The sequence below is a fragment of the Macaca mulatta genome, chromosome 5, assembly GCF_049350105.2.
Source record: "Macaca mulatta isolate MMU2019108-1 chromosome 5, T2T-MMU8v2.0, whole genome shotgun sequence".
NCBI classification, from domain to species: domain Eukaryota; kingdom Metazoa; phylum Chordata; class Mammalia; order Primates; family Cercopithecidae; genus Macaca; species Macaca mulatta.
In genome coordinates this window covers 174,540,392-174,567,919 of record NC_133410.1, presented here as the reverse complement: position 1 = coordinate 174,567,919, position 27,528 = coordinate 174,540,392, and the positions used below count along the sequence as shown (strand labels likewise).

General features: G+C 33.6%; 1 protein-coding gene across 2 annotated transcripts in view; it reads right to left on the bottom strand.

Moving 5' to 3' along the window:
- The window catches only part of TLL1 (tolloid like 1), a 226,633-nt gene that overhangs the window by 91,139 nt on the left and 107,966 nt on the right, over positions 1–27,528 (bottom strand). For both annotated transcript variants that reach the window (XM_028848870.2, XM_015139468.3), the window contains 6 exons: positions 23,403–23,513; positions 20,020–20,100; positions 18,044–18,196; positions 17,400–17,517; positions 10,454–10,632; positions 6,179–6,284 (listed from right to left, as the gene is read on the bottom strand). In XM_028848870.2, coding sequence (XP_028704703.2) covers positions 6,179–6,284; positions 10,454–10,632; positions 17,400–17,517; positions 18,044–18,196; positions 20,020–20,100; positions 23,403–23,513 — 748 coding nt within the window. The remainder of the gene's footprint in view (positions 1–6,178; positions 6,285–10,453; positions 10,633–17,399; positions 17,518–18,043; positions 18,197–20,019; positions 20,101–23,402; positions 23,514–27,528) is intronic.

The window sequence follows — 27,528 nt, the reverse complement described above, 5'->3', positions numbered from 1 at the left end:
GTGCATATTTCAAAAGAAACCACTCTGGGCAGGCCAGTGTAATCGAAAAAGAAACAAATTACAAGGTAGCATTGAGAAAAGCTTTGTAACTTCAGGCATGAGTCAACAGATACATTAATTACGTAAACCCAAATTAATGGAGTATTAGATTTCTGTAGTATTTCAGTACTAACAAAGTATTCACTATTTTCTTTTTCTATTTTTAAAAACAAATTTGTGGTCTCTGGGGTTTGATTTTTTCCTAACTTTCAAAAAAAGATTCAATTTAAAAAGGTCAATGACATCTTGGAGAGAATATATTCAATTTCAGACAACAGAATGATGAATTTTGTTTCATTCTGTCTACTAAGGTAATCTCCTTTCCATTTCAAGGGAGTTAGTCACTCATTCTTTACTTCTTCTTTGTGGTCAGGAAGTTAACAATTATTTTTCTCCATATTCCAACAAGTAATACAAGATCTTACTGAACCTCCTCAGTGAGCCACTATCAATAGGCAGAGACAGATCATATCATGGTTCACTTCCTGTTCCTGATTTGTTCTTACTACATTGAAAGAGCAAACTAGCCATGCCTTTAACAAAAACTTGTAAAATTTTACAACTTTTTTAATGAAAAATGGGCAGTCCACAGTTCAGAAGCATGTATATTACAAAATAGTCACTCATATAAAGACCCTATATATCCATTCCTATTCTTCCCATAAGTTATTTCCTAAATATATTTATGGGCAACATCATAAAAACAATTGGAACTTCTATAGACTCTGTGGGTTCAGAATTTTTTAAACTAAGAAACTTCAAACACCTACATTAACAGAATAAACAAAAACCATATGATCATGTTAGCTGATATGGAAGTATTCAACAGATTCAGCACGCTTTCATAATAAACACACAAAAATCTAGGAATAGGAGGAAGCTACCTCAACATAATAAAAACTATATATGAAAATCCCACACCTAATATCATAATCAATGGTGAAAAACTGAAATATTTTCTTTTAAGATAAGGAACAAGGCAAGGATGCCCACCCTTGTCACTTATATTCAACACAGTACTGAAAGCCCCAGCCAGGGCAATGAGACAAAATAAAATAAAATAAAAGCCATCCAAACTGGACAGACAGAAGTAAAATTCTCACTGTTTGGAAATGACTTGATCTTATACATAGAAAATTCTAACTATTACACACACACACACACACACACACACACACACACACACACACACACACAAAAACCCTGTTAGAACCAGTCAATGAATTAAGCAAAGTCATGGGATATAAAATCAAAATGCAAAAATAGCTGCATTTTTATACATTTATGGCAAACAATCCAAAAGGTAACTGATTCCATTTACAATAGCATTTAAAAAATACTTAGAAATAAACTTAACCAAAGAAGTGAAAGATTTTACACTGAAAACTAAACATATTGCTGAAAGAAATTAAAGAAGAGATAAAGATCCCTTGGTTCCTGAATTGAAACACTTAACACTGTTAAGATGTTTATACATCCAAAGTGATCTGCAGATTCATTGCAATTTCTATCAGAATCCCAACAATTTTTTTGCTGAAAAAGAAAAATTTATCCTAAAAATCCTATGTGATTTCAAGATACACCAAATAGTTAAAACAATTTTGAAAAAGAAAAAATATTTTAATATTTACAATCCAACTTCACAGAACTGATTTCAAAACATATAACAAAGATACAGTAATCAAAACAGTGCAGTACTGGTATAAAGACAGACCTATAGACCAGTGAAATAAAATAGAGAACACAGAAATAAATCACCATGTACATGATCATATTATCTTTGACAAAGGTGCCAAGATTCCTCAATTAGGAAGTGACAGTTTTTTCAACAAATGATACTGAGAAAACTGGATTATCTACATATGGAAAAATAAATTGGGCTCTTTTTAAAAAACACTTTTAAAAAATTAACTCAATGCATTAAATAAATAAACACAAGACCCAACCTATACAACTCCTAGAATAAAACACAAGGGGAAACCTTAATGGTGTTGCATGTGACCAGGATTTCTTGGATATGACACAAAAAGCACAGTCAATAAAACCAAAATAGACAAATAGGATGACATCAAACATACAACATTGTATACATTAAAGGATTCAGTCAACTGGATGAAAAGGCAACGTATGAAATGGAAAAAAAATTTCCAAATTACATATATATATGTAAAATAAGTGATTTAATCTGAATATATAAAGAACTACCACTCAACAACGAAATAATCAAATAACCTGATTTAGACATGGATATAGGACTTAAAGATTTCTCCAAAGATGATATGCAAATGCCACCAAGCATATAAAAAGATGTTCACTGATCATCAGAGAAATGTAAATCAAAACCACAATGAGAAATGACATCACACTCAGAATGGCTACTATTCAAATACAAAAAATAACGTGCTGAAGAGATATTTGCACACCTATATTCATATCAGCATTATTCATAAGAGGCAGAAGCTACACAAATGCCCACTGATGGATGACAAGATAAACAAAATGTGGTATATACTTACAATGAAATATTATTTGGCCTTAAAAGTGAGAAAATACTTTCACATGCTACAACATAGATCAACCTTGAGGAAATAATGCTGAGTGAAATAAGCCAATCACAAAAGGACTAATACTATATGCCTTATAGTATATGCATATGTATTTGTATAATACACAATTATATGTATAATATACAATATCAAAAGCAGTCAAATTTATAAACAGGAAGTAGAATGGTGATTGCCAGGGGCTGAGAAGAGGTGGAAAAGGGAAGTTGTTTGATAGGTATAGTTTCTGTTTTGCAAGATGAAAAAGTTCTGGACATCTGTTTCACAATAGTGTCAATATACTTAAATAACACTACTGACTTTTATGTCTAAAGTGGTTAATATAGTAAATTTGATGCTTTGTGTTTTTCCATAATAAAAAAAAAATTCAAAAACTTTGAGGGAGTAGCAGAATGAGACCTGTGTCAAATTTTTCTTTTCCTGAAAATCATTTAAATATAAGTTAATAAACAGCTTCTTTAAAGACTTGAAAAATAAAATAATGTGAATGAAACAATGAGGCTATCCTCTAACAGGTGGATATGATCTCCTGTACTGTAGAAGTGTTGAGTTTATTTATGACAAATGCATAAGATGGTTTTGAAACAATAGGATCAGTTAATAAACAAAGGCTGATTGGCATTCAACGCATAAGCAGGTGTGGGTTAGGCGGACTATGGGCAACAAGAGCAGATTAATTAATGGGAAAATATGCAATGTAACATAGAAAAAGAGTATAGAATAAGGGGAAACATACATTTAGAACTTTGCTAAAGATTTATCAACTGTGAAGGACAAAAAGAATAAATCATGTCATCTGCAAACAGGGACAATTTGACTTCTTCTTTTCCTAACTGAATACCCTTGATTTCTTTCTCTTGCCTAATTGCCCTAGCCAGAACTTCCAACACTATGTTGAATAGGAGTGGTGAGAGAGGGCATCCCTGTCTTGTGCCAGTTTTCAAAGGGAATTTTTCCAGTTTTTGCCCATTCAGTATGATATTGGCTGTGGGTTTGTCATAAATAGCTTTAAGTAGAAAGCTGAAACTGGATCCTTTCCTTACTCCTTATACGAAAATTAATTCAAGATGGATTAGAGACTTAAATGTTAGACCTAATACCATAAAAACCCTAGAGGAAAACCTAGGTAGTACCATTCAGGACATAGGCATGGGCAAAGACTTCATGTCTAAAACACCAAAAGCAACGGCAGCAAAAGCCAAAATTGACAAATGGGATCTCATTAAACTAAAGAGCTTCTGCACAGCAAAAGAAACTACCATCAGAGTGAACAGGCAACCTCCAGAATGGGAGAAAATTTTTGCAATCTACTCATCTGACAAAGGGCTAATATCCAGAACCTACAAAGAACTCAAACAAATTTACAAGAAAAAAACAAACAACCCCATCAAAAAGTGGGCAAAGGATATGAACAGACATTTCTCAAAAGAAGACATTCATACAGCCAACAGACACATGAAAAAATGCTCATCATCACTGGCCATCAGAGAAATGCAAATCAAAACCACAATGAGATACCATGTCACACCAGTTAGAATGGCGATCATTAAAAAGTCAGGAAACAACAGGTGCTGGAGAGGATGTGGAGAAATAGGAACACTTTTACACTGTTGGTGGGATTGTCAACTAGTTCAACCATTATGGAAAACAGTATGGCGATTCCTCAAGGATCTAGAACTAGATGTACCATATGACCCAGCCATCCCATTACTGGGTATATACCCAAAGGATTATAAATTATGCTGCTATAAAGACACATGCACACGTATGTTTATTGCGGCACTATTCACAATAGCAAAGACTTGGAATCAACCCAAATGTCCATCAGTGACAGACTGGATTAAGAAAATGTGGCACATATACACCATGGAATACTATGCAGCCATAAAAAAGGATGAGTTTGTGTCCTTTGTAGGGACATGGATGCAGCTGGAAACCATCATTCTTAGCAAACTATCACAAGAACAGAAAACCAAACACCGCATGTTCTCACTCATAGGTGGGAACTGAACAATGAGATCACTCGGACTCAGGAAGGGGAACATCACACACCGGGGCCTATCATGGGGAGGGGGGAGGGGGGAGGGATTGCATTGGGAGTTATACCTGATGTAAATGACGAGTTGATGGGTGTAGCACACCAACATGGCACAAGTATACATATGTAACAAACCTGCACGTTATGCACATGTACCCTACAACTTAAAGTATAATAATAATAAATAAATTTAAAAAAAAAAAAAAAGAAGAAATCGTTTTTCTCTACTCTCCAGTACCTTCTCTGTTCCAAGGAATCAAAACTCAGGTTAGTTCTAAATAACATAATTCAGTAGCAGAAGAGAGGCACTTGGACTGAACTGGACCCTAAATACCCATTTATTACATGTTTTATAGAAAACTCCATTCCAAGCATTTACCAGAAAATAAAATTCTTTAACTCTTTATGATTAATTTCAGGTCAAATTACTGGGTAGATATTTCTATCAAAACTTAAATTCATATTCTAGAAAAAATAAGCATTTGGATAGTTAATTATATTTTAACAAATGAATACGTATGTCTATAAAATAATGTACTTTAGAAAACAGTAATTTTAAAAACACAGTTAACACAAATTTTTTAAATAATAAACTTTGGTTTGGAAAAAATGAATAGTTAATGAATGTGTCCAAGTATTAAGGTTTCATTTACACACCCTTCTCTACTTTTTACCCAAAAAAGTTTTATAAAAGCAGCTTAATAAATTTGAATATTTTTCCCTTTTCCTGACCTTGCCTTCAGAAATAGATGTTAATGAACTGTGAAATGGACATAAGTGGGCACAAAAAAAAAAAGAGTTGAAATAACATAAGAGCATAAAATGGGCATAAATGGAAAAAGGGGTGAATTCAATGGTTTAACAGTTCCAAATTCCTTACCTGGGAACTATTTGCTTGATGACATCATCTTTAGAATCAAGTAAATCAAAACCCAAATTTATTGCATTCTTTAAAAGTAGCTTTAAGTCATTAATGACATAATTTTAAGGTTAATGAGTGATGAACTATAATTCTAAATTATATGAGGCAAAATATCTTTCTAATCTGTTATTTGACAATTCATTTAGTAATATCAGTTTTTGAGTGTAAGTTGTACTTGAGCAGTAGAAAATACACAGTATAAAGCACAAGTCGCCTAGACTGTAACATTCCAGCTGAGCTGCTAAATAACCTATTTAGCTTATGAACACCCAATTTTCATTAAAAAAATGCTTTGCCAATTTAACATGCTGATTGGGTTGGTAATGCTTTTAATTCAACTTTTTAATGATTTAGAAGTATAAAACTGTTTACATAATTTATACCATCTTATCACTTTAAATTCACATTTTTGGTAGAGAATGTAAAATTATATTTTTAAAATGCCTTTTAAATACTTGCTCTTGGCTATAAATGTTCATGGATTATTTTTCTACTTTCTGCAGTGAGGTAGCAATATTTGAAAGCAATTCTAGTTCTAATGTCAGGCATAGCTTTGTGAGGAGCCACATGGAGGAAAGGAATTAAAAGTCAAAAGGTATAACCTGAGACTCCAACCTTGAGAAGGTGTTCCTGGCATAGTGCATGATACTGTCAAAATCATATCTTTCTCCAAGTGAGTTTACTTCTCCAGGCTCCATCTTCAGAAAATTGTACTCTTGACCTAAGAACCAGGGATAAACAAAATCTCAGAAGCCTTTTAACGGACAGAAAATAGACCAGAAGACCTTTCCTACACCTGCATCTGTTCTTTGTGAAATGACTGATCTTGCTGATCGAATTTACATACAAACGCACAGGCACATGCAAAAAGCATCTGTCTTCACTCTACCATCATACTGAAAAGCAATATTGAATTGGAACAAAGTGTTAATTTCCGCAAAAAGGTGGACTACCAAAAAGCATACTTTGACTTTGTTTCATACATATGCTCTTTTACCACCTCATAATATTTATTTCTTTAAAATCTTACTGTGTTTTTGGTAATGGACAAATAATTACAAAAAGTTATGTTTTTATCTAATGAGTTTCCCATTTTTATGACTAGGTCTGCCAGGTCCCACAAAAATTATCTTCCTATTTGGTTTAGATACCTTCTATGAAACAATGGGAAAAGATATAAAAGCAGTATTAGTTAAACAAAGCTCTGCAGGCTTTAGCTCCATGATTTCATCACACAAGATAAAACAATAGCAGCCAATTCTCTACTTTCATTTAAAAATGAAACAAGTTTATTCTTGATGAAAAGGCAGTTGTCCTTTGAGATTAAAAAGAATATGCTTCAGAACTTGAATTTTTTTTTAAATCTCCACATCTGTTAGTTTAACTTCTGGACATCATTTTTAATAGATTTTTCAATTGCCTGTTTGTATCTGTATTGTAGTATTATTTCTCGAAATTTGAAAAGAACACAGACCTAAATTCAATGGTTCCAGAAAGAAACATTTCTTAAAACAGAGTTTAAGTTTTAGTGATTTCACAATTTAAGTACCCAAAGATTGTGCAAATCATATCACTTATGTAACAAAAAGCTTTGAAACATCAAAAGACAAAGAAAGATGAGCTACAGGAATTCCAAATTCACTTTTGGAGCTAAAAATGGAACTATTATGCCATTCATCTACTTAGGTTTTTAATTCCAATTGCCATATTTCAATTAAACATAAAAGATCACATTAACAAAGAGTTTTCTAAAGGCAATAAAGAAATTGAGTTATGTCTCTCCTACATGTGATAAAGGAAATCCGGGATATTTGCTTGAGAATTAAGAATGAAGAATCAACCTGGAGTTGAACCCAAGTCCCAGACCAAAGTGTTTTAGTCTGTCTTTAAATGAATTTAAACAATACATAATTTAAAATTAACTAACCAGATCTTGTAATGAAATATGTGCTCCACAAATCTCTGATAGGTCTATTTATGTTATAACCATTCTTGGGAAATATTCAACATTCTCTTCAACCCATGATAGAGGCAAATGTTAAAACTCTTGTCTCATAAGGAATCTGAAGTCTAATATAACAAATCCACAATCAGATTTTCAAAAAGCTATGGATCTAATTTTATACTTACTAACCTGTAAGATTTCAATTTAGAGTATAATATGGGACCAGATTCTCTAACTAAGGCAAAATGTTTCATAAAAATTTCTGAAAGTAGAACATTATGCAATTTCAGTAATATATTTCAATGCATCTAACTTGAGAACATAATGTGTATATGACACAATATTTTTTTTTTTAGTTAAAAACAACATAGCCATACATAGCCCAAATAACAGAAAAATAGACTTATTACATGAAAGAAGGAAAGAGAAACAGAATACATAGCACTAAGGGAAACCACATTTGACAGTTTTAAAAATGGCAAGCCTCCTTCTTGAAATCATATTCCAACATGGATTAGATCCTTATACCAATTTGGTTCCTATCATAATCACTGATTTTACATACAAATGCGAAGCCAAAGTGTGAGCTTATTAGACATCACCCTTGACTAAGACTTGATCTTAAGTTTCTGAGTGACAGCAAATCACAAATTTGTTGAAGATTAATCTTCAACATGAACACTTTCATACTGGAATTGCTCTGTTACAGTGGTTCCCATCATTCAGGAAATCTCACCCAATAAATTATTTTTTTCTGTTGGCTAGAAAACACTAATAACTTTTTAACAGCAAAGTTCTCATTTATGTGGTAGTTGAAATAACTTTCAGATTTATTTCTTCTTTATTTCCCTCCTAGTGATATATAGGATGAATTTTGGTAGTCGGTTCATGCATTAGAGTCTTCTATATAGAGGAGTATACTTTTTTAAACTAATTTTTGATATTTAACTCTACAGATCACTTTGCCATCCTTCAAATTATTTATTTCCTTGGCTTCCAGGACACCACAATCCACTGATTTTTCTTTTACCTTTTAGGCAACACATTCTTAGTCTTTTAGGACATTCTCTACTAAATATTGCTTAAATATTGTTTTTGCCCATTTTATATCCTCAACCTTTTTTTCTTCTCCCTCCAGTTTTTCCCTAATTAGTCAAATCTATGTCAAATTTTTATCTTTAGATACATCCTGAAGTCCAGACTCACCTTTCCTTTCTCTACAAAATAAGGATCATATAAAGACTTTTTAAATTCAAGGATATGCTAAATTGAATCATTATTTGTCCTTCTCTTTCTCAAAAACATGCTGTTTTATCAATATTTCAATATCTCAAATGTTTCATGTGATGGTACCAACATTCATCTTCTGGCTTAAAAAGAAAACTTTTGAAGATTTCCCCTCACATGATGATATTCCTCTTAAAATATTTTTGAAAGACTATTTCCTCTTCTTCCTTTTGACATGTACTACCCTAACTAAGAAACTAGTCACCTCTCATATCTACTTATTTAGGTTTCTATTAGGTTTTATGGACTTCAGGCACATCCCACCACACCCAGTTAATGATCGCTGTAAGTCTGAATGCGAAAATGAGTTCTCTTTATTTTAATCTGAACTTTTCCTGCTCATAATCCTTTAATTATTCCCCACTAGCTAGAGAATAAAACCTGAATTTCCTCCCCAGGTTTACATCATAGAGAATCTTCTCTAAGTAAAGGATAAGATACCAACTAATCTCCCACTTGTAACGGCATCAACCATAATGGTCACATAAAAATAATTCAATTTTCTGTAATTGTAGCTTTGCTCATGAAGTTCTTTTTGCTTGAAATTTAATCACTCTTCTGTCCGCCTGAAATACTTCTATTTTACTTCTGAATTTCCATTCCTTTACAACTGCCTTGACTCACTAAGGCACTTCTCGTCACGCCTTGCTTGGACGCTACAGTATTCTCAACATATATTACTAACTAATGTCACTTTTCTCACTCATTTGCAATCATTTATACATAATGCACATATCCCACACTAAATTTTGTAGTTTTCATGACAGTATCTTCAATGCCTAAAATTGGCTCAATAAATAATTGGCATCAAATATATAATGAGCAAATAAAGAGGTCAGTACTGCTAATTACAGAAGGAATTCAAGGTCTGTAACAAAACTGATCATGAATAAGAAAATAAAAACACATTTTTACTTTGCTTATGCTTAAAATACATACTTAAAATACCTTACGAGAAAATTCCAAACAACAGAATATTTTTTGGCAACTGAAATATACTGATGTTTATGTACATAAAAGTTAAACGAATAAAAAGTCTTACATTGAGGCCATTATCAAATATCAATTATCAGAGAAAAATGGATTTTAAGTAGAAATTATATTTCAATTACTGAAAACTTTCCTAAGAATTTGTCTTGAAGGTAGTCAAGTTTAAGAGGAAAATCTCAGAAAAAACTATTTATATTAGCTTGGAAATGACTCATTTCACTGGATTTTCTCCAGAAATTGTACGTGGTATAACACAGATTCCTATGGTAGCAGCACGTTTTATGGCAAACCCTGGGCCCTTTTAAAATCCTTATAACATAAATTACAGAACTTAGTACAAAAAACGTTTAAGTAAAAAAGAAATATTTAATAATATTAATTTATGGTTCAATAGCTCACACCCATTCTTGGAAAGCACCAAAGTTTAGAAATAAAACAGCTAAATCTTAAAAAAGAAAGCAAGTCTAAAAATGCATGAAATCACACAGTCTCCAGGAAAAAAATTAAAATATAAAATCATCATGGGTAATTTTAAATCAAGTAAAATGTTACTCTCTCATATCAAAAATATAGGTTTACATTTTTGGGAAAGTGAAATAATAAACTGCATAAATACGATTCAAAGATACCCAGTCAGCCTTAAACCCAACACATCCTATGCCTCTCACCTGGCTGGATGTTTTCTCTTATGATAGTTACATGGTTATCTCGATCTGGTCGTGTATGTTCATGCCAAAAGCCTATCACGTGGCCCAATTCATGAACAACAATTCCAAATTTATCACAGTTCTTGCCGATAGAGATTGCCTGAGGTCCATTTCCCCGCCGACCTACATAGGAGCAGCATCTGGAATAAAGGAGAAAGTGGAAATAGTGGTGGAAAGGTGGTGCCGGACAACTGACAATATGGTGAATTTTTTGTAAAGAATAGTGATGAGCTATGAAGTCCAATACATTCAGGAGTACAACAACCTCTTATTACTACATGTGACTAGTTTCTGGTATCCTTTCAAATTTAAGTTCAACAAAAGTTTCCAAATAATCAGTTCAAGTGCTTTTGTAATTATCTATATATTAGAAAATATGCTTACATCATTTTTAGAAGCATTCAGAAATAAATCAGAAAATAAAATAATTATCATGATGATGACAATTATATCATGATGATGATGTTGTATTTCTGAAGACATATAGTTCAGCTGAAGACATCAATACACATTTATTTCTAATATAATTTTATCCTCAGAATTCATATTAATTACTTAGGTTACTACTTTGTCAGTGTGGTTATCTGATGATAATGCAATATTATTTCAGCATTAACTGTAAAAGTAAGGAAAGTTTATTTTTCCTCTTTGAGAAAAACAGAAACTTATTTATGAAATATGTTGGTTAATCAAAAAAAGAAATTACTTTTTCTACTCATGGAATAATTTTTTTTAATAAAAGAAACGTTTCAAAGAAGACGTTAATTAAAGAAAATTATTTGTGGCTGGTTGCAGTGGCTCATGCCTGTAATCCTGGCACTTCAGAAGGCCACCCTGGGAGAACTGTTTGAGGTCGGGAGTTTGAGACCAGCCTAGAAAACATAGTAAGACCCCCATCTCTACAAAAAATTCAAAAATTAGCTGGGCATGGAGGTGCAAACCTGTAATCCTAGCTACTTCAGAGGCTGAGGTGGAGGGATGACTTGAGCCCAGGAGTTTGAGTCTGCAGTGAGCTAGGATCATACCACTGCACTCCAACCTGAGCAACAGAGTAAGACCCCGTCTCTTAAAAAACAAAAAAAAGAAATAAAATTATTTTGTTTCTTTTTTTGTTTTTTTTTTTGAGACGGAGTCTGGCTCTGTCGCCCAGGCTGGAGTGCAGTGGCCGGATCTCAGCTCACTGCAAGCTCCGCCTCCCAGGTTCACGCCATTCTCCCACCTCAGCCTCCCGAGTAGCTGGGACTACAGGTGCCCGCCACCTCGCCCAGCTAGTTTTTTGTATTTTTTTTAGTAGAAACGAGGTTTCACCGTGTTAGCCAGGATAGTCTCGATCTCCTGACCTCGTGATCCACCCGTCTCGGCCTCCCAAAGTGCTGGGATTACAGGCTTGAGCCACCGCGCCCGGCCAGAAAATTATTTTCAAAAGATGAATTAACTAAGGTTAACGGTTAACTGGTGTTAAGAACTGAATATTTATGTCCTCCCAAAATTCATATGTTGAAACTTGATCTTCATGGTGATAGTATTTGAAGGCAGAGTCCTTGGAAGGTGATTTAGGGATAATGAGGACTCTGCCTTCATAAAGAGATCACTGCCTTTATAAAAAAGTCCCCAGAGAGCTCCCCTGACCCTATCCACCATGTGAGAACACAGCAAAAACACATCTCACATCCGTCTATGCACCAGACACCAATTCTGCAATGCCCCGTCTCCAGAACTGTGAGAAATAAATGTTTGTTGTTTAAAAGCCACCCAGTCTATGACATAACAGCCTGATCAGACTAAGACAAGTAGTAAAGAAAAATCAACAACTGGGAGTAGTATAATGAATGATATTTATGTGATTTGTGTCAAATGAGCAGTCTAATAATTGAGATTAATTTTTTATTTCATCATCTGAAAGAATCTCCTTGACTGTCAAATAGAATGTGAAACATCCAGGAATCTCTTTCTGCAAATTTTCATCAATTGATTGATATTTATACATATTCAATGATGTGATTCTCCTGACTCAGCCTCTGGAGTAGCTGGGATTACATGCACCTGCCACCACGCCAGACTAATTTTTGTATTTTTAGTAGAGATGGGGTTTCACTGTGTTGCCCAGGCCGGTCTTGAACTCCCGACCTCAGGTGATCCACCTGCCCTGGTCTCTCAAAGTGCTGGGATTACAGATGTGAGCCATTGTGGCCAGCCTCAATGGTGTTTTTCTATCCAAATTATAGAAATTCCATCTAGTCATTGTGTGTGTGTGCAAATGTAAGTGTGTGAGTGTGTGACAGTCCCAAATATTCTTGGGACACAGGGTGGGAAAGACTGAGTACACAGGATGCCCACTTTAAAACAAATTTTAAATGGCATAATATTATAGTAGCTACAATTATAAATCATCTAAAATGTTAATAATTAGAGTTTAAATTAAAATAGCATCAATAGCACAGCAACAGAGGGCACTAAATAGTTGGCTTCAAATAGTTGGGATCATGATGCACCAGACATTGCCAAACACCTTTTCTGATTTATTAAATTGGAAGAGAAAATTGCCCAAAACTAATTGACCAAATGATTAAGAAGAATTTCACTATTTCAGTTTCTGGGGTAAGTACATTTGACAGCCCTTTTGATTTTCCACAAATACAAATCCTTATCTCCCTCTCCCCTTGCCCTTTTTTTTCATCTTCAAATTGTTTCTGTAGGCTTTAAACGCCTAAGAATTTTCATCCACACTATGCCAATTAGATGAATTGATTTGTACTCATCATTTATAAATTTATTATAGCAGTTAACTGAGTTTAATAAATCAGTAGTAGAAAGAAGAAAGAGGTAACTGGTGGGCGAAAAGAGGAATCAATGAAATTTGTTTTTGCCCCAGGTAGTTTTTTTTTTTTTTTTCAAATAATATGCTTTACTTCATATGTGGGTACTTATTATATATTTGAATATTATTACATGCCTAAAGATATATTAGATGAAGAAAAAACACAAAATTTTCAAATTTTGGAGATATTTAAACTAAAATATTTGCTACCTTAAGTCAATAGTAATGAAACTGAAGCATCTGATGATTATACAGCAACTAAATTACCCCTATTGAGTCATTCTTGCTGGCTTTATTCAGGGAATAAAGTTCTTTGCAAGTCAAAATGTGGGAGACAGTAAAGCAATGTGGTCAATTTATTTCATCTAAAACATCCTTTTTAGCATAATTGCACTCATAGCAATTTCCTATGAGATGGGGTTTCATAATGGAAAGGAAAAATAGACTTCACACTGCCTTATTCAGAGGTATTATTTTACAATGGTCCTGTGAAAAAACAAAAATGTGGTGTTTTGATCCCTAACTAATTGAAGGTCCTGGGGACAGATGAATTCTAGACTCTCAGATTAAGAAAATAACTACATATATGCTTAGACAAATATTAGTCATGGAAAGACAAGGGTAATATGTATTTTTAATGTGATTTTAAAATGTCTACATATTATCTTAGTTTCTAATGTCATCCAGGTTTGATGCCATTTTCTCGTATACAGCTGTTGGATTTTTGTTTCTCATTTGTGTGCCACTTTTAAAGTTTGGACATTTTAAGGTCTACCTGTAGCCCCGAGCAAAACTTTCCCTATCAACAGAAGAGCCTCACCTCTCCATAAGTCATAGATGGTAATCAGGTAAATCAAAATCTGCTACTTCCTACTTTTGCCTTGGTTTGGTAGACCAAAACCCCTTCGGAACATTATTTGGTAGACCAAACCCTTTTGGAACAAAACCCCTTTAGAAGCTAATCTATTAGATTATCCATGAAGGTGGAACTGGTTCTGCCTTTTCATGTGCCATATTTGAAATAGTTTCAATTATTTAGGTTAATCACCATATACCTTTTCATTAAAATAACTGTTTCTTTTTTGTTTTGATTTAATAAGTTTTCCAGGGCTGAGCATGGTGGCTCATGCTTGTAATCCCAGAACTTTGGGAGGCTGAGGCAGGTGGATCCCTTGAGCCCAGGAGTTTGAGACCAGCCTGGGCAACATGGTGAAACCCCGTCTCTTAAAAAAAAAAAAAAAAAAAATTAGCTGCACTTTATGGCTGATATGGTTTGACTCTGTGTCCCAACCCAAATCTCATCTCAAATTGTAATCCCCACGTGTTGAGGGAAGGACCTGGTGGGAAGTGATTGGATCACGGAGGTGGTCTCCCCTGTGCTGTTCTCGTGATAATAAGGGAGTTCTCACAAGATCTGACGGTCTAAAAGTGACAATTTCCCCCGCACTCTCTCTATCTCTCTCCTGGTGCCTTGTGAAGAAGGTACTTACTTTCTCCTTTGCCTTCTGCCATGATTGTAATTTCCTGAGGCCTACTCAGCCATGCAGAACTGTGAATAAATTAAACCTTTTTTCTTTATACATTACCCAGTCTCAGGTAGTTCTTTATAGCAGTGTGAAAACAGACTAATAAAAAAAAATGGTACTGGGAGTGAAGCACTGCTATAAAAATACCTGAAAATGTGGAAGCAGCTTTGGAACTGGGTAAGGGGCAATGGTTGGAACAGTTTGGAGGGATTAGAAGAAGACAGAAAGATGTGGAAATGTTTGGAACTTCCTACAGACTTGTTCAATGGTTTTGATCAAAATGCTGATAGTGATATGGACAACAAAGTCCAGGCTGAGGTGGTCTCAGATGGAGAAAGGACTTTCTAATAAATTATTTTTTCTGCTTATGTTAGCCAGTCTCTGTTGTTTGCAAAGAAGAATCCTGGCTAGCACACCCCTCTGCCTAACTATATAACCTCCTCGAGGAGAGAAAACACCTTATGCTCAACATTACATTCCCAAAACGTAGTATGGAAGTGGGACAAAATAAGAATTCAACAAGTATAGGAACAAGTGTCTCCTTTTTTTTTTTTTTTAAAGACAGAGTCTTGCTCTGTTACCCAGGCTGCAGTGCGGTGGTGCGATCTCGGCTCACTGCAAGCTCCGCCTCCCGGGTTCCCGCCATTCTCCTGCCTCAGCCCCCGCTTAGCTGGGACTACAGGAGCCCGCGGCTACGCACGGCTATTTTTTTTTTTTTTTTTTTTTTTTTGTATTTTTACTAGAGACTGGGTTTCACCGTGTTAGCCAGGATGGTCTCGATCTCCTGACCTCGTGATCCACCGCCTCGCCTCCCAGTGTGCTGGGATTACAGGCATGAGCCACCGCGCCCGGCCTGAAAGTGTCTACTTTTATAACCTGAATAACCAAATAGACCAAAGTTAAATACCATTTAATCATTAAATTTAAAGATTAAACATAAATCTTTAATTTGTGTTTAATCTTTTAACACATTAATTTAAAGGTTAATCATAAAAATTAGTTAATTTTTATGTAATTTTTAAATTTTTTTGGCAATCATTAAAGATAAGTAGATTTAAAAAGTAAGATTGTTCTACAAAAATTATCTAATAAGAGAAGTCATGTAAATAGAATATATTTAGCTATAAAAGACTACCTAATAGACTGAGGTAATACACATAGTTACATAAATCTCTCACAAAGAATGAAATCAATCTCTGTCATAAAATAATCTCACATTTTGCAAATAATAATCAATCATCTTGCAAAATAAATAAATACCACTGATGACAATAACTATTCATTGAAAAATACTTAGTTGAAGAAAAAAATAAGGAAAAGAAGAAATAAGAAGGCAGTTAGAGAACCTCCTCTCTTACCTGTCTCTATAAGGATAAGTAGCTGAGAAAGTCTGATGAGCACCCTGCTAATCAGCTACAACCAGAGTTCTCTCATATTGTTATACTAAGCACAAATGTAAATGAAATACTTACAGCTCAGTTCAAACCTTTTACCAATATAAGGGTGAAGGTTAAAGCATATGTCCCACTGAAGATGAATCAAAGAGATCATATATTTAGAAACATGCATGTGTCTATATATACAAACATGCCTGCAGTCATACATAAACTATACTTGTATACAACTTAAGAAGAGGAAATGTGCTGGACATAAGTAGCAAAAAGTTCCGACCTTCACCTTTTGCTTATTATATTTTATTATTTTCCCATCTATCAAAGGCCTGACATGGAAAATGTACCAATAAATGTTAATTGAATAAGAGCTGACTATAGTGGAATAAGGTGGGAAATAATAGTTAATGTTCTAAAAGACACAGGTAGTTTCATACATAATAGTCCTTCCTACAAATACGGGCAAGATTATTTTACCTCTTATTTTAAAAAATTGCAAGAGTTACCAGTTGTCTAACTTTGTAGGAGAGCTGAATGAAAGTGACAAAAGCATTATTAAATGGTAAGATGTGTTTCTTATCAGATTAAATTCAGAAACAGAATTGATGTATGTTGGCATCAATATCAATTACACTACCTTGCAGGCTCTCAATGAACAATTACACTAGATATTGTTAAACGCTACACTTTTATTGCCACATTGTTGTCTTTTATTATGAGATGAAAGACCCAATATTGAAGCCCAATGGGAATGTTAACGTGCTTGACTTGACAAGTATCTTATTCTAGTCGAGCTGAAGTACTTTGTTCACACCAACTCCCAAGCTCTTAAACAATTTAAATGAATTTTTATGAGATTTAAGTGAAGCATTATCATAGAAAAATCATCATGAAATATGATGTTTTATGAAACTGTGTCAACAATGGTAATTCCAAATGAAGTTAGAATGATTATAATGTTTTGCCAGCCAGTGATCAATTCCTATACAAGTATCATCCTTCCTAGTACCAAAAACACAACACAGAGAAAACTTTGAACTGTAAAATGAGTAGCGAGATAAATTACCAAAATTCAGCATTACTGAATCTTAAGAAATAAATCTTACCTATGGACATTTAATTTTGCTTCTTTTAATTTATTTTTCCTTAAGTCAGTCCCTAGTTCTACTTACCCACAAGGCCTATAGGTGAATACAATGTAACTTTCTTCATCACTTCTTTCTATGAAAGTCACACATGTGTGCTTTTCCCAGTGCCTCATGGCCTGTTTGAACATGGCTCTCTGGCTGCCTAGAAAAAATGTATGATGTTAATGAAAAGTTGGCTGCCCCAGGAAGAATGCTGCTTGCTGGATCCTCTACCTTAAGTCTGGCTGAGCAGTGTAGAATGCCACCACTATTATCAACCAAATAATACTAGTTTATGGCACCACAAATGAGTCATTGTTAAGAACGGACACTCACTTTATAATCAGAGGCCTAAAGCTCACTATCTCTACAAATATGTGACTACAAGGCTCTATAAATGAGGCATACATTCTTCCTGTCAGTTGAAAGAGATCAGCTTCCAAATTTGATAGGCACATCTGAAACTCTGTTTAAAAACCAGAACAGTGCTTTAAACTCTTAGAACACAGACCAAATATATTTTTTCAATTTCAAAGACACTCTACACTAATAACCTAAGTTAATGAAGTAGTTTTCCAACCTTGACTTCATACTATGTATCCTATGTTAATATTCTATAAAAACAGACACTTAATCTGTGTGATAGTTTTTATTTCTTTATGAAAACAGACATTCTGGGAGTATCTTACCAGTGAAGTTGCCTCCTATAACATAAGGAATAACGCCTCCAGGCCATATTCTTTCCGTTCTTGATGTAGCGGCTCTGGGAACTCGATTTTTCTCATTTTGCCCTGAGAATTGTAGAGGTACTTTACCCTTAACTGTGTTGTTTTGCTCCAAGCCTGCAGTGACATTTAAAACATTCTGTGAAACAGAAGTTCTTGGTCAGGGAATCATTTACCTCTTAAAGGAAAAAAGTTAAAATGTCTTATTTACATATTTTTTTTGTATAAATGCCAGAAGTCAAAATGCATTAAAGAAAAACTTCAGCTGTGTTACATACTTGAACAAAAGCATTAAAATATTGAAGTCTTTCGTGTCAAAATACTATTTCTTAATGTTCTGTGAGTGAATTTTGATGAATATCCATACAACAGCCTAAAGTGGATAGAAGTCAGTCAGGCTTAGAGGACATAGAACATTTGTTTTCTGTTTCCTGTCTTGCTAGCTCACTACCAATTCACCAACAGTTAAAACAGATATTGTTTAATAAAGTCCCATGATATTTAAGATTCTTGTTACTCCTGCTAGTTTCCTAATCCTTTAAATCTGAACTGATAGTCTATAGTACAGTTTAAAATTAAGAATATTATATTATACAGATAGTAAATGAAGTAACATTAAGACAGATATGAGCTCAGCCTCCCATACAACAAGCTCTCTCCATTCCAGTTTGCTCAAGATTCATATTAAGGCATGCAGCACTATTTAGAGGTCGGTACACAACACGAACAAAATGCATTCTATTCTGGAGCAGCTTTCAAGTCTATAGTCTTTTCCTTTTCGTAATGGTCTTTCATAATATTTTTGTTGCTGTTTTTGTTTTTCCTAAATTTACATGATTATTCTTTTTTATCTGTCACTGTCAATATGAATATCCTGCCACTGCTATATACTTTGACACAACAAATAGGGACTCTGTCTCTAACATGTCTATCTTTTCTTTTTTTTTTTTTTTTTTTTTTTTTTTTTTTGAGATGGAGTCTCGCTCTGCCGCCCAGGCTGGAGTGCAGTGGCCGGATCTCAGCTCACTGCAAGCTCCGCCTCCCGGGTTCACGCCATTCTCCTGCCTCAGCCTCCCGAGTAGTTGGGACTACAGGCGCCCGCCACCGCGCCCGGCTAGTTTTTTGTATTTTTTAGTAGAGACGGGGTTTCACCGTGTTAGCCAGGATGGTCTCGATCTCCTGACCTCGTGATCCGCCCGTCTCGGCCTCCCAAAGTGCTGGGATTACAGGCTTGAGCCACCGCGCCCGGCCACATGTCTATCTTTTCAATAGCCTGGAGCAAAGCATCTTTTCTTGGGAAAATTATTCCTTGGAAATACGTACTTCAAGATTTAATTAATAATCCATCAATTTAAGGAACGTTAGAATATGAGCTATGCATATGGGATTTTAAACCTCTAAAATCTACAAATAGTTTTTAATACATTCTATACTGTAAATATTAACTAATTATGAAACCAGAGGCAGCTTTTCTAAATGTTTATATATATTTGTAACTATTTTCTATTTTTTGAATGGTCAAAACATTTTAACTTTTTAAATCCAGCAATTAGTTTTTCATTTTACTTAAAGTAGATTTTATTTCAAAACAAATAACCATGATATTTTTTCATTGGATTAAAATTGATATAACTCCAGGCTTTATAAAAATGCCTTGGTGTGATGCCCAATTGCCTAGAAAAAAGTATCAACAGTAAAATAAACACCTGATACATGTTTCAATAAAGCAAAGCTTAAAATAAAGGAACATTTCAAATTATTCCAAATGAGTTCTAAAAGGCTTTGAGCAGATATGAGCTAGCAAAATAAAAATTTTTAGAATATATCCTTTACATACTTCACATCATAATGACACACTGATTTTAATAAACTGAACTGCTATGAGTATAATATTTACTGTACATCAAGTCAAGCGTCTGCAACTTTAAACATTGATATACCAAAGCCAATTCTTCTTATCCTGTCTATAAGTTGGTAGAGGGCCCCTCGCTTCTTTGACATAGCATGGTCTCCAAGTCCACCTTAAAGAATAAAAGGAAACAAGTTACACTCAAAATATGTTAAAGTTCTTGCAAATAAAAAACAGTCATAGGCAACAATGATTTCTCTTTGGTGTTTTTTTATATGGTCTTAAAGTGTTGAAATTATGAATATCCATGAATAAACTCTACAGTAACCAATGTTGGTAACTAAAATCAGGGGATGGGGAGACTCAGAGAGCAATGTAAATGACTTTATTTGGACATCATGACATTTGAGTCATCGATTGATAATTTGAAACATTTTTCTTTACTGTGACCTTGACATCACATAGTGCTATATAGAATGACAGCAAGTTGTTCTGCCCTGTTGATTGCATGCCAGCTATTTCCCCAATGCAAACTGAATATTTTTGGAGGCCAAATCAGCAAATGGAAATAAAAACATTAGAAGAGCAAATGTGTAGTGCACGTTTTCTTCCAAAGCTTCCATGAATTTCAAAAACTTTTTAAAGCATATCACATTTTAACAATATATTCAACTACATTTTGAAATTTTAGTTGAATTTATAGAAATCAAAAACATAATTTGGAAAAAGCCACAGGAATCCAAACGAATGTTCAGCTGCAAAATATATTGTTACACTGTGTAATCTGAAAAATTTATAAAAAACAGAATGTAAAAAAGTCTGTACTGCAAAAGGAGTAGAAAATGGTAGGAATAAGGAAATGTGTGTTCTTGCAGTTTTACCAACAAAACCTGGAAAAGGTAGATTAGTGTCATAAGCCAGAAAGCAGAGCATTTGGCAAAAATTCAAGTCTCCAGATTCTCGTTCCAGGGCTTTCATAAAATGCTACTCTCAGTTTTGTCACCTATTTTCTCTATTCTTCTTGAATTTTTATTAAACAAATAAGAAAAAGTTTTCATTGAGCAAACAAGCAATATAACCACTAATGACATCTTAACAAGTGCCTATGAATTTGCAGTAACAAGGACTGTCTATGGTTCATAGAGTATCTTTGGGCTAAGACAAAGAAAGCCATAATTCCATGAAGACAACAAACTATTTGTAAATCACTTGAACTATTTCCTTCCAATATCTATTTTTTATTTAAAATTAGTACTGAACCTAATTACCTAGACTGAAGCTAAAATATAATGATAAAATCTATTGCTATATAAACCTCTTAAAGGAAAAATCAAACAAGTCCTTATAAGGCAGATAAGTTAGAGTGCTTGTTCACTGACTAATAATCTACTTAATTACTTGCATTACATGGCCACATTTTTGCTGTGCATCTGAGAAACATTTTTGAAATTTTTTCATTGCACATTTTAGAAAGATGAAGTAATACTTAAACACACTCATTCCTAAGCAATTAGGAGAAACATTTTAAAAGTATGATGGCATCAATGAAGTTTGAAATGACCATTATGTAACAACTATATTTATATTACATTGTTTGAAATTCAACTGAATAGTGCAAGTTACTATTGAACTTTCAAACATGTACCTTCCACAGAAAAATTTAGAATAAACATTTTTATTATTGTCATTATAATCTGTTTTATTCTATGTCTAAAATAGCACTATTTTTCTTCCAATTATTATGGTGTCAGAGCTTAACAATAACTAAAAATTAAATAACATTTAAAAAATTTAAAATCATAGAGAATTAATGTCTTCAAAATAATGGGAGAAGGGAGGTCAAAGAAGGGATCTAAAGCTTAGAGCTAATGAAAATTTTAATAAAATTTGGAAATGCAACTTATAATAAATCTAGCATTTTATTGTTGCATCATTGCTCTACTGTCTGGAATGCATTGCCTCTGTGACAGTGTTACAGGTGATACAGCAACTGGAGATTTGGCCAATAAACATAATCCACATGGACGCACTATCTGTGATGACACTGCACAGCAATATTAGCACCCATATTGACATATGTTTCAGAAAAGATTGTCACTATGCATAACAAATACCAAAGCACACTCTTTTTAAATAGTATGTGTTATTATTTTAGGTGAATTCCTTAGGCTTTCTCTTATATACTTCCTATTTTAAATAAAGGTTTATATCTGATAATGGTATTTTGATTATATAGAATAATATCCTTATTATTATAAAGTGCATGCTAGGCTAGCTAATAATATTAAAGTGTGTTTTCTGCAGTTGACTTCAAATTTGTTTTAAATACACTTATGCATGTATGCCCACACACATACACATACACACACATTCTGTGAAAATAATAAACTATTAAAAACTGCTGAATCTAGGAAGAATACCACTATTCTACAATCTAAGAGGTAGAAACATTTCGATATATTTAAAACTAGTCATAGTAAAAAGTTGGAAAAAAAGTAAATTGGGCAAAGTAAAAAGTCACAGTAAAAAGTCTTAACTCCATAATATATATGTGTATTCGACACCAGAAAGGAATACATATTGTATTTCCACAGGATAGAAGAAAATAAAAATACTAAAAAGGTAGAATGCGATGAAATCAAAAGCATGACATGAAATAAATACTTTAGCTATTCATATAATTACAGAAAGAAATTTTAACTTTCTAACCTTGCAATTTTTTCCAAAATAATACACAGATTAAAATTTTACCAAGATACCATAAAGAATTTTGAAATTGTAATTTTAAAAATTGTTAAATGAGAACTGAAAAAATCCTTTACATATATCAAGTTTCTTACAGGCATAATTCAAACATGTTTAAATCAACTAAAATTAAAATTGCCTTCTGGGGTTTTCACAAAAATGATATAGATATATAAATTTTCCAAATATTATTCCTACATAATTTCAAATATATTTCCCATATAATTTCTCTAAGAATATTAGAGAAATTTTACATTTTGCAACTCAGTATCCAAATGAGAGGCAGCTTAATATAATATGCAAGATGATGAAATCAAGCTTTTTTCAGAATTGAATTCTGGTTCTGACATGGCCACTTCCTGATGTGACAATTAGAAAGCTGTATAGCCTTCTAAATCTCAATCTGCTAATTTCTAAAATCATAGTAATATTAGTAACTACCCTAAGGGGGTTGTTATGAAAATTCAGAGAATTAATATCTGCAAAGCACTTAAACCAGACCTAGTATGTAGCAAATATTACAATGTGTTTGGTAAAAAAAAAAAAAAAAAAAAAAATTAATAAGATGAAAACTATGAATAAAACCTGCATTTCTAAATATGTATATTTGTTTATAGGAAGTCAAAGTTGATCCACAGGAGATTAAAAATGATCCAAAAATATTTATAGAATTTCAAGAGTATATTTTCTCCAACATAAAGACAAATTTTCTGAAACAATCAACCATACCTGTGGTATGTCCAAGGTTTCCAAAGGGATTCTGCGTAAGGTCAATTGTCCTATCTATTTGAAAGATACTTAAGTCTTCATCATCTAAGGCAATATCGCCCCAAAATACAGCTACAAAAAGAAAAGTTGAATTAAAATGTAAAATATTTCCATGAAATCAATACAAACAAAGCTAATTAGAAAAACATTGTTAAAATATGGGAACATGGTCTGGATAGAGACATCTTTCAGAAAGTAATCATAACTGAATGCACTGGACCTGTTACAGGACAAATATTAGGCACCTATAAAGGGCATAACTCCATTTTTTTTACATAGTTGTTTATAGAGGGGGGGAAATAGTTTCCTTGAATAAGAAGCTTACTGATTTATGGGAATTCTAAAGAAAAAGTAGGCAATCATGAGCTAATTCGCAAATATGTGAAAATCGGATAAGAATGTCTGCATCTTCTGTGGATTCTTATGACCAGCAGCATGACAGGATAAAGGAAAGGCAGTAACAATTAAACCATGTGATATTTTATAAACTAAGATAATTTTATAATGCAAGGTGCAATCAAGACAAAAGAATATATATAGTGCTATCGTACCAATTCATTCACCACATTTCATACAACTTATAATACACTTTAAAGATGGCATTGCCTCTGAGTCTCTGTAAAATGGATACATAACTACCAAAAGTAATGCTCAAGTCAACATTTATTTAGGCAACAACTAGATGCCAGATTTTTTTTTATCCTCAATGACAAATATAACATGGTCCATATTTTCAAGAGCCACCAAGTCATTACCCTAAAACCTGAAAACACTCTGATTCTTTTTTTTTTCTTTTTTTTTTTTTTTTTGAGTTAGGGTCTCTCTGTTACCCAGGCTGGAGTGCAGTGGTATGATCGCGGCTCACTGTAGCCTCAACCTCAACCTCCCAGACTCTAGTAGTCCTCCTACCTCAGCTTCCCAAGTAGCTGCAACTACAAAGACACTCCACCACGCTGGGCTAATTTTTGTAATGCCTGTTAATTTTTGTTTTGTTTTTGTTTTTGTTTGTACAGAAAGGGTTTTTCCATGCTGCCCAGGTTGACAAAGAACTCCTGGTCTCAAGCAATACTCCTGCCTCACCCTCCCAAAATGCTGGGATTATAAGAGTGAGCAACTGCCCCTAGTCTGACTCTATGTTTTATACCTAGTGTTTCATGCTACTTAAAAAGCAAAGCTCAATAAACCATTGTGAAACCATGGGAGAGTTCACTGATAACTAGTATGTGAATTTCTCTTTTAAAGTTGGTCTTATACATTAGTGTAACAATAAAATAGTCTCCCTGTTTATTTGAATACAAGCTAGACCAACTAATCCCTTAGTACTGCCAGAGTCAAAGCACAGTAACTTTAGGAAGCACAAAAAACTTGAGAAATAGTATATTAATCATGAGAAAGTAGAACATTGAAAAATGCTTGGAAATACTGGGATATTTCTTTTTCACAGTTTTACCACTTTTCTTTATTTTTAAAACTTTCTTCAGATTTTCTTCTGTGAAACCAAAAGGAAAAGAAAGAAAATACGTTAAAATTGTAGAAAGTAACAAAATCCATGCTTTTCAAATTACTGTCTTTTATTGGATTTAAATCTTAATATTTATGAAGTTTACCACTACAGAGAATAAGTTATTTATGAAGTTTAAATTAGCTTATTTATGAAGCTTAAACTTCAGTCCTAAAAGCTGTGCAATGTTTTAGGCTTTGATCAAAGGTATATTATATAAAATTATTCATCCAGTGCAAAACTGACATGAGATAAGAAGGAAGGGGTTAGATTTATGTATGAATCTAGAAAGGAAGAAAATAGAAATTGGTAAAATGTAGGTTATCACTTCAACATATGGAAAAATCTTTATTATAATTAGATTTATCTCTTAAACCCCTCACTGGCCCTATTTCCAATGGAAAGGCAGTCTAAAGAAGCAAAGAAATGCTAACTTTCGTTTACTATCATAGCAGCAAAGCCACAAAGAGTGTACAGAATAGTTTATAACACTGGCTAAGAGGGTGGTTTTGATGCATGAAATTGAATCAGGATTCTAATCAGCTTCATGCAGATGCAGCAGTAAACACTAATGCTCCAGCATCCCTAAAGCCAGACCCCCCAAGAAACTTACCCAAGTTAAATATTTTACCAATTATAATATAACGCTTGTTGGTTTTCATAAAAATACATTTTACACTTTTTAAGATTGTAAGGTAAATCCAAGTTGACTACTTATTTGAAACTTCCATCAGGTGTGTTTACAATGCAAATAGCTGTGGGCATCCACTGGCAGGGACTCTCAGCCTCTCTCTTCCTTTCTTAGTGCTGGTGATGTGGTGACCACTAGACACTGAAGCAGTGCTTCACTAACTTTAATTTGCATAAGAATCATAGCGAATCTGGCCAAATTGCAGACTCTGATTTGGTAGGTCTGGAGAGGAGCCTCAGATTCTACATTTTTAACAAGCTCCCAATCACTACAAATGATGATCATTGTCATCATCTTAATTAGTATTAATTTTTTCTGCAAGAATAAATTCCCACTCTTCTTTGAGTCAGATGGTTGACCTGAAAACTGAGGCACTCAACTAAGCAAAATGTACTTTGTCAATACTGCATTTCAAATAAAAGCAGTACACATAAAATAACATCCAAATGTGTTTTAGATTTTATTTTCTTGTAATGGCTTTTTATATGCAGTAGGATTCATGTCTTGGTGGATTTTATCAAACACAGATCAACAGTCCAAGGATAAATCACATCACAGAAGCAAAAACATTACTTCTGGGGAGAAGAAAGGGTACCAGGCTAGATGATAGTTAAAAGGAGAAAAAAACAGTTCTGGAGGACATAAGCTCACTTATTTATAGGTATTTTTTCTAATGTTTACTTATGCATTGGTATAGCAAGTTGGACCATGACAATTTATACTCATATGTATTAGAATACATTATAATCTAATATATATTTGATACTTAGGTGCAAAAATACATACGAAATTCTCGAGTCCACTGTGGAATTTTGTTCTCATTTTTATGTGGTATTTTCTATTTATTTTACCTCAGAAAACAAAGTTGGAGAGAAACAGTCTTAAAAGTATGAATTATTGTTCATTTGGCCCATTTAATACATGATTTGAGGTTAGTGAGATCAGAACAAAAAAATGGGAAAATGGTTATTGGGACAATACTAGGAAAATGCTCAAGTGCAATTAGAATATTTACTATCTGTTTGGAATTCTGCTTGGATTCTTATGGTCAAATAGGGGCTTGGAGCTAACCAATAGGCCAAAATTAAATGTCAGAGAGAACAATTTTTAAGCTACATGGAAAACCGCAGGGTTTATTTTTCTCCTAAAGGTTATTTGCCATCAACTCACAACAAACATTAAAAAAAAAAAAATCGGAGACTAAAACAGAAAGACTGCTTTTGTTATAGTATGCAGAATAAGTGCATTTTATAAAATAACGTATGACGAGAATAAGCAACTCAAAATTGTGATTCCCTAGGCCTTAACTTTAAAAAATGCCACTTCCACCCATGTCCCCAGTTCCTCAGTGAGCTCTAACTCTTCAGTCTGAAGCTGATGCCGTCAGCTTTAAGGAGGCTTTAAGTTTGTGATTTCTAAAAACTATATGCAAAAGTATGTACGAATTTATAAACACAAACACCATCTATTTTTCTGGGAAAAGTCCACAGTAGATTGTCAAAAGGGGTCACACAAAGTAAAGACTCACTACTTTTGCCAAGGGTGAAGTCTTTCTATCCAGTCAGGAGAAAATACTTGTAAACTAAATACCCTCAAGAAAATGAATACATTTATTTGAATTAACACTAAGATATCTGATAGCTGGTTACCAGTCGAGAGCACACTGACAAGAAAATTGCGTCTCCGTAGGCCTTCCCACAAAAATCTTCCCAGAAACCTGCTCTTCCCATTTGCCCTAATTAAGTGTCTCTACTTTCATGTCCTGGCTATGCTTCTGCCAATAATATGGCAACACACAAGATTTCATAACTGTTTTCAATCGGCTTCCTCAATCTAATTTTGAAAATACTGACAACAGGAAGTATGTATTGCTCACCTTAAAATCCTTAATGCCA